The sequence below is a fragment of the Prunus dulcis genome, unplaced genomic scaffold (assembly GCF_902201215.1).
Source record: "Prunus dulcis unplaced genomic scaffold, ALMONDv2, whole genome shotgun sequence".
Taxonomy (NCBI): domain Eukaryota; kingdom Viridiplantae; phylum Streptophyta; class Magnoliopsida; order Rosales; family Rosaceae; genus Prunus; species Prunus dulcis.
In genome coordinates, this window is record NW_023010020.1 from 72,493 (window position 1) to 81,763 (window position 9,271).

Sequence of the window (9,271 nt, forward strand, 5' to 3'; positions counted from 1 at the left end):
GTTTGGTTTCCTGAGTTTTCATTTAAGAACGGATGACATTCTGTATTAGGAGACAATAGCAGTTTTGTTTGACTTGCAACAGTCTTGGGATTGTATTAGATGTTTGTTTTTATTCTATATGGTCTTTGAATTGCACTTTGCAAAATTTATTTTTCTGTTATCTATATATGTCATTGAGAAATTTCGTAGATGATGTTTAATAATTATTTTCTTGCGTTTTTTGACCCTCATTTTTCTGCGACCTTCAGTAACTTGTCATAGTTTAGCTTGGCATTTTTGGACCTAGCATCATGGTTTAGCTTTAATAAGGATAAATACCAATGAGCACTGATGTGCTTACCACGATGACAGGCGGTGCGGCCTCCTTTATCTTTACTCTTTATACACCCGTCTTTAGGCTTTTAATGTGTCAACATGTAGTAGAAAACAGTCTTAATTTGCTGCAGATGAGTGATGTCAAGTTCGAACATATATGGCACTTTGGCAATGTATATTTTGACAAAGGCGGTTTTCAGTAGAGCCTTCTACAATTCCCAACTTGTGGAGGCTTTGGTGAGGCTTTGGTGGTGGCTGATCCCAATATCATGTCCGCCAAGTCGGACTCTCTCGACCTTCATTTCATCAACAAGCCCGAGTTTTTCTTGGATGGACTCAAGCTCCTGAAAAGTTCGACAGTGATGGCAACTTGGTTGATGCACAGGACAAGGAGAGGTTGAAGGAAATTCTTCTGACTTTGCAGGAATTCACTTTGAGGCTTCAAACAAAGTGATGAGAGGCGCTCTTTCGTGTTTCGAACCGCTGACTTCTAGGGCACAATGGAGGTTGCAGGTTTCAAGGTGCTGAAGTTGTTGTATTGCAAGAGTTTGAGGGGGTTTTTTTTCGGTCGACAAGAGATTTATTTGTTTATGCCTTTGGACTGCCTCTAGAGTTGGAACTTAACCTAATTGATTTGTGTTATGTTTCTATGGGCATGCGTTGTGCTAATAAAACCTATTCATTGCCCAGGAAAGTCAATATATCTATAATAATTCGAAAAAATATGCACAAGGTCTCTCTGGACGGCCTTTGATCCTACAAAATATATTGCAACTCAACCACTTATAAGAAGCATTTCCAGTCTCCAGTAGAAAATTTCGAACAGAAAAATCATTGCAAATCTTTATGTAACTCGTGAATTTTCCATTGCACTTGAGATATGTTGAAAGTCTATTGACTGAGCAGACAGTTGAAGGCAGATGTTGTGTCAAATGATGAAATCAGTTAGCCACACCATGTATGAACATGCTTGGTCTGTCGGGAAACGTTTTTTTTTTTTAGTGCTATTTACAGGGTATAGCCGAACGGCCATACTTTAAAATATTCTTTTTTGGGGTATATCCGTGCGGTTATACTGTTAAGATATTATATTTTTAGAGTATAACCGACCGGCTGTACTTAAAAGTTTTGTAAATATAATATTTTGAGGTATATTCGGACGGGCTATAATGTTAAAATATTATATTTATGGAGTATGACCGTTCGGCGATACTATTTAAAGGTATAGAATAGTAAATAGAACATTTTAAAGGTATAGCCGTTGAATATATTATGTTTTAATTACTTTTATTTATTTAGTGAATAATTAGTATTTAAATATTTGAATTAATTTCATAAAAATTACTTAATAAAAATTAATTAATTATGTTTAATGATCTTAAAGAATTTTGTGGAATGTAAAATTATTTTTAAAATAGTTTCAATTATTTAAAAATTCTAGAAAATTATTTTATTATTCGAAATAAGATATTATAAATGCAATATATATGCCAATTACCATAAGAATATCTCAATCATGTTGGAAGATGCTACTCCTGGAAATTAGGAATTAGGCTCGAAAAACAGGTTAACTGATCCTTAGTTGATATACATACCCTCTAGCTATGTAATATGCCTTCAACTCATAGTCCTATTTATGTATCTTTGTAAATTGTGCACATGTACAAAACTTATTCGTTTTTTTATGAATGAGAAACACAACTTATGTGCAAGCCAAAACAAAGTATCTTGTTGGTACACGAACTGTAAATTCCTACGTAAATTCATACCGGTGACAACTGGCAGTTGGGTGCCAAGCGTAAGTTCTTTCGGCTCAAGGTTGTGGGTATGCCCTGACGCTGGTGGTGAGAGTAGTCAATCTCCCCCTAAACTTTTTTTCATCAAAAAAATAAAAACCATTACAGAACAACTCGAACACCAAATGAACAAAACAGAAGCATTCCATCAAAAAATCTAAATTACAGCAGTTTACCTATTTGAATAGATGACAGAGAAAGAAAACTCCCCAAACTCCAAGGATACAGAGTCCAATATAAGGAGCTCGAAAAATGAACCCTCTTCCCCAACTGATCCACACTACCTCTCACTTCATATCATCAAAGACCCTCCTATGCCTATTGCACCAAACAGCCCAGTAAATTTTCATTGCATCATATCTCCCAAAACCATAGCCCTCATCTTTCCTCTAAAAGATTTAAGCTTCACAAACAACAATACATTACACGAAGCAGGGTTTATCCAGCTCAATCTTACCTCCTTAACTCGCCGCAACCATATAGATTAAGCTGCTAGGCAATGAAGCAGCAGACGGACCAGGCAGATTAATTTGTACATCAATCTGATATGTTATATGTAATGAATGATATGCGGTGAATCTAATATGAGAACAATTGAAATGAAGAGAATGCCATGGTATTGGTCGATTTGGATTTCATTTACCAGGAGGCCATCATTCTCTGTCTCACTTGTTCTTCCAACACTACGGTGTGTCTCACCACCTCATGCATACCAAGGTTCTGCAACAGGTCGCTTCACGCATACCCAGTCACCAATCTTCAAAGTCAACAATGTATTAGTGTTTTAAAAGAATACACAAAAACTAAGGAATATGACTTTATGTTAAGAATTAATGTTTGGAGTGCTGAAGAATACTGGTATTTGCATTAGTAAAGCTCTGGATTAAAGTTCAGGTTCATGCAATCATGCTTATATACCTTCTCGATTGATGTCCTCTCTTTCTCTCATGCTGATAATGTTTGTAATACACATAAAGCATTGTTGAAGAATATAAAGTCGACATCCATAATTTTGTTATGTATTTATAAACTTGTTATGTAAACTTGTTATGTATTTATAGAGAGAGTGAATAAAATTGTTATGTATTTATAGGGAAAACATCCATAATTTTTTCGTATTTTTTTTATAAAATTTCTATTTTTTTTTCAATTTTTTTTTTTGGCTCGCTGACGTCAGCGCCCTCGGGCTGAAGCCCAGGCAAGATCTGCCCTTGGGTTGCCCAAGCTGGTGGGACCCAGGCCTTGCCCATGCTGTTGGTTGCGCGCTGGAGGTCAATTGGACTCGTGAGGGCAGCCTTTTGCCCGATTTTGGGTGCGCGCTGGACTTGCTCTAAGTTAGGAACAATATCGATATTGTTAATAGTGGGCAGCTACCGGCTAGCTTGTCTCTCTGTATATGTTGCCTAAGGCCATCTCTAACCCTTGGACTCAAACCCAAAATATCCCCCCAAATCTCTCTCAACCTAAGAAAATGAATGACCCAAAATTTGGGAAAACCCAAATTTAGACCCAAATATGGGTCCAAGTATTGTCTGGACCCAATACTATTCACTGGACCCCACGCCTAGGTGGCAGAGCCCATGTGCTTCTGAAAATAGTGGGACCTGTGCTGATTGGGCTTGTCTGTGGCATGAGCACGTGTCAGTATTAAGGGAGAGAGAAAAAAACAATTTGAGTCCTAGCAAAACCCAAATAATCAGTTTTTGGATGGAGAAAATTTGAGTTTAGCCCCTCATGAATTGGAGAAGGCCTAACGATGAGTCATACTCGGCTTCTTCCTTTGAGCCCTTCCAAGCCTTATCTAAGGTTTCGACCAAAAAATAAAGAAAAAAACAGAAGCCTTATCTAAGGCTTGCAGGGCACTTGGGCCTTGTTTGGCTAAAGGTCTTGCTAGGCCTATCCACGCATGTGGGCCTACGCATGGCCCAAGCTCTTCATTATCCTGGCGGAGAAAGTGACCTCTAGTACTAGCTCCGGTCCCCTGTTAATGCATGACAAGATGTGTCTCACTTTTTCCCACCCTAGAAACAATTTCAAAACAATCGGAAAATGGCCATTGCTTTCCTCTCTGAATTAGACAGCCTCCAACAAGACTGGGAGGAAAATACCATGAAGATCAAGGAAGTGGAGAGGAGCCTTAACCAGGTTTGGAGGTGCGAAGAGCTGTACTGGAAGCAGAGGGCAAAAACCCAGTGGCTGAAACATGGTGATGCAAATACTGCTTTTTTCCATAATTGCACAATTTAAAAAAGGCGAAGGAATCGACTTGAAAGAATAAAGAATCAAGCTGGAGACTGGGCAATGGGTGAAAATCACGTGCGTAGTATAATCGAAGATTATTTTAAAAACTTGTTCACGTCCGAAGGGCCTAGAAATTGGGGGAACATTCTAGTTTTCGTTCCTACAATTATTTCGGATGACATCAATTCCACTCTTTTGGCCCCGGTCTCAAATGAGGAAATTCGAATTATTGTTTTCCAAATGGGGGCCTTGAAATCGCCAGGACCTGATGGTTTCTCTGGAATTTTTTACCAAAAGTACTGGAGCATAGTGGGAAATGATGTTTGCAGGTTGGTCAACAACTTTTTCTCCAACGCCATGTCTATGGGAACATTAAATAGAACCGAGATTGCCTTAATTCCTAAGGTTCCCCATCCGGAATGGGTCATGCAGTTCCGTCCTATCTCCCTATGTAACTATTCCTATAAGATTATTTCAAAGATTTTAGCAAATCGTCTGCAGCCCCTCCTGGATAAATTCATCTCTCCTCAACAATGTGCTTCCATTCCAGGGAGGCAGATCCAAGATAATGTCTTGGTGGCTCATGAATCTTTCCACTCCTTAAAGATTAGGAGGGAAAAAAAAATTTTGAGATGGGGCTAAAGCTGGACATGAGTAAGGCTTATGATCGGATCGAGTGGGATTTTGTTCAGGCGGTGTTGTTACACATGGGCTTTGCTAGTAAATGGGTTGGATGGGTCATGAGATGCTTATCTTCTGTTGAATTTGCTGTAATTGTCAATGGGAAAGTGGGAAGCTATTTCACTCCGACTAGAGGGCTTAGACAAGGAGATCCTTTATCACCATACTTGTTTATTATCGTTAGTGATGTGCTCTCTTCCATGATCAATCAAGCCGTTAGCCACGGTTTCATCCAGGGAATGAAATTTGGTGTTTATACCCGGAATAAAGGACCTACGACCTCAAAACACGTGGACAGGATCGTTATTGATCACGGACGACCTTCGGCATGGTGCCTACTGATCGGCTTCTTTCTAGTCATTACTCTACCGAACACGTGTCATGCTCACAATCCGCTTCTACAGTCCCACATCGGAAATATGAGCACAGTGCACGCCTCCCAAGGCCTATATCCTCAAAAGAAAGGGGAGAAAAACCAACGGTACGCTACCGTTTGATCTGTCAACTAATATTACTAAAACCGTACTTACTAAAGCATCAGAGAGCCTTCGGCCGGTACCACACCGGTACCCCAAGGTCTTACCAAACGTGTCCTTTTGCAGGTACTTACCCTTCTGAGGGCAGACACCTGCTGAAGGCATAATATCACTAAGTTAGCGAAACACGTGCCGAACCACTTTTTCGCATCAACAGTCTGGCACCGTCTGTGGGAATCCAGAAAAACCACCAACCCACTATCCCCAAAACACATGGGGACCACCTCAGTACTCACGTTCCTACCGGAAGAAGGGGTCTCGTTCGGAAGGCAGATCGGAGCTAGCCCACCGCTACCCCCATGCACTCCCTTCGGAAACGCCCCCGCAACCCAAACAACAGCCGAAGCCGAGCTGGTAGTCCAAATCGCGTCCCTGCGGAAGGACATGGCGAGGCTTCAGGAGCACAACCACCTTCTTTCGTCCAAAGTGGAGGAAACCCAGCAGCTGCTCCACCAGCAGCACACGCAGAACATCCAGACAGCTCACTCTTCCCAGAGCTTGCAGACCCCTCATAAGAAGAAGAAACACGAAAAGGTAGCGAGGGCAACGCCCGCACCTTCCAAACAGTTGGTAGTTCCGACACCCAGGGATCAACCACACATCCCAAAGAAGGTCTACTCCGATTGCCGACATCGGATTAACGATCGGGAGGCAGAGAGACGGAGGTCTCCGATCAGGATTAACGCTCGACTCAGGGACTCACGGATGAACGTCCTAGGAAGCAAGTCGCCTATTCGGAGGGTCAGAGGGCTGGACTCCGCGGAGGAGTCAGAATCCTAATACATCCCTTCCAGGACGCAAGTATCCACCTACCATTCAACGCCTTCTCGGTACTCTGGGGTTAATTCCTTAAGCCCACGAAGACGCTCGGAAGATTACGGCTCCGAGGAAATCCCAAGCCGAGACCCTGTTGTCCGACTCTTTTTTCAGAAAGTCCAGAAAATGGAAAACAACAAAGCTCGCTCCCAAGAATCGGAATGGGGGAAGCTTCGGCCCGGACCATTCACCAGGCGCATTCGGCGTTCTCGGCAGGATAGGGAAGTGCAGCAACTGCGTATATCGTTCTATACGGGAACAGAGGACCCCTTAACACACCTTCACTCATTTTAGTCCGCCATTGGATGCAAGGGCCTGAGCGATGAAGGGCAGTGCCTGCTATTCCCGTCTTCCCTTACCGAAGCAGCCCTGAATTGGTTCTACCGATTGGAGCCGAAAATGGTAGATTCCTTCGACGAACTAAAGCAAATTTTCCTCAATCACTTCATGATCCAAACGGACCGTCTTTACTCTGCCGATGATCTGTACATGATTCGGCAAAGAGAGGAAGAACCATTGAGAGAATACGCGGCGCGCTTCAGTCACGAATACTCAAGGTGTCCGGAAACAGACGATAGGGCAGCCTACGGCGCCTTCAAGAGTGGCCTTCGGTCCTCGCATTTTCGATACCTAGTACACAGCAGCAATGGCGCACGTACGGCGAACTGATGAAGCAGGCAGCAGTCCATGCCAAACCCGGTGTTTCGGCACGCCGAGAAGATACAGAACCAAGTACTTATCAGGCAAAGACGCCATCCTACGAGAGGGTCGACCCATATTCGGCAGGTCATAAGAGGAAAGACAGCCGTGCCGATCGAAGAGACCTACCGAAGAAGGGAAAAGGGAGGTATGGTAGCAACGACAACCGAGCACCCCTGCCGAATCGTGACCACTGCAACGAAGTCTTTACCCTATTGAACACTACCTACGAGGCCGTTCTGATGAACGAACAAGAAATAATACCAAAATTGAATCTGCGAAGACCCACTCGACAAGACAATCGGGATACCGGTAAATTCTACCGATACCATCAGCACAACAGCCATAATACGGAAGACTGTATAAGCCTAAGAAAGATTGTCGAACGGTTGATCTGAGAGGGAAGGCTAGATCAGTATATCGCCCGGCAGCCACTGGCGCTGGCACCGAACCTAACTCGGCAGATAAACATGATAAGCACTATCAGTGCTGGCCCCACCATCGCGGGAATGCGCAACCGGTCAATGAAGCAATACGTGTGCGCCGCACAATTTCCTCAGGTATTCGGCATAGAGGTGAATCGACACCATGATATACCGAAAGTTCATTGGGAACCGATCACATTTTGCGAAGAGGAGGAAGAGGGAGTCCTCTATCCCCACGACGACCCGATGATCATCCGAGCAGAAATTACCGATTACGATGTAGGACGAGCTCCGTACACGTGATTTTTGCCAAAATTTTTCGAGAAATGGGAATAAACGACAACCAGGTCAACCGGCAATTGACACCTTTGTTAAGTTTCTCTGAAGACCTGGTCCAACCGATCGGTAGTGTAAAACTGCCAATTACCTTCGGCACCGCACCAAGAAAAACAACGGCATACGATCATTTCCTCATCGTTGATTGCCCGACAGCATACAACGTCATAGTTGGGCGAACGGCACTCACCAGGGTTAAGGCGCGTCTTTCCCCCCACGTGCTATTGATGAAGTTCCCGACCCCCAACGGCACAGGAGCTGTCCGGGAAATCAGTTAAGCACGCGAACTTGCTACGCCACGGCCCTCAAGTCAACCTCTTTCAAACTCCCCGACGAGACCATGTCTGTACGGGGGGTACCGAACGGTACGGGATTAGTTGACGACCCAAGAGATGAGTCCCTGACTCCTCACACACAACCCGCTGAGGAACTGGAGACGGTAATCTTGAGCAATGAGCAGCCCGATAGTCAGGTTAGAATCAGCACCAGACTCGCACCTGATATCCGAACGCAATTCATAAATTTCTTGCGTCGCCATTCGGAAGTGTTCGCGTGGTCCTAAGAAGATATGGCCGGCATCGCCCCAGAGGTCATCAGCCATAAACTCAGCATTTCCCCCGCTTATAAGTCCGTAACGCAGAAGCGCCGTTCGTACGATGCCGAACGATACGAAGCCATGCGTACCGAGGTTGACAAACTTCAAACCATCGGCTTCATCAGGGAGGCTACGTATCCGGTGTTGCTGGCAAATTCGGTAATGGTATGGCGAATGTGCCAAGACTATACCGATCTCAACAAGGCCTGCCTGAAGGACAGCTTTTCGTTGCCACGGATAGACCAGCTTGTGGACGCTACTGCCGTCCACGAACTGCTCAGCTTCATAGACGCCTATTCCGGATACAATCAAATATTCATGCACCCTTTCGACAGCGAACACACCGCCTTCATAACGGACAAAGGGTTGTACTGTTACAATATCATGCCGTTCGGCCTGAAGAACGCGGGGGCAACATATCAAAGGCTTGTCAACAGAATTTTCGCCAGATACATCGGCAGCATCATAGAGGTTCACGTTGACGACATGTTGGTAAAAAGCAGAACTGCCGAAGAACACTGCACAATTTATCAATCATGTTCGGCATACTGAAAGACTACCGGATGAAACTGAACCAGATGAAATGCGCCTTCAGTGTATCTTCCAAAAAATTCCTCGGATTCATGATTACTCAGAGGGGGATCGAAGCGAATCCTGAAAAAATAAAAGCAATCACTGACATGGAGAGGCCGAAGACGACGAAGGACATTCAAAGCCTTACCGGACGCGTGGCCGCCTTGACCCGCTTCATATCAAAGGCTATCGACAAATGTGTACCGTTCTTTAAAGCCTTGAAAGTGGGCAAATAGAATATCATATGGACTTAAAGAA

The 9,271-nt window shown here is 44.0% G+C and overlaps 1 protein-coding gene across 1 annotated transcript in view; it reads left to right on the forward strand.

Moving 5' to 3' along the window:
• LOC117612558 (40S ribosomal protein S10-1-like) overlaps nt 1-769 on the forward strand; it is a 3,021-nt gene extending 2,252 nt beyond the window's left edge. Inside the window, exon 7 of the mRNA XM_034341244.1 lies at nt 701-769. Coding sequence (XP_034197135.1) covers nt 701-769 — 69 coding nt within the window. The remainder of the gene's footprint in view (nt 1-700) is intronic.
• Nucleotides 770-9,271: the final 8,502 nt, after the last annotated feature.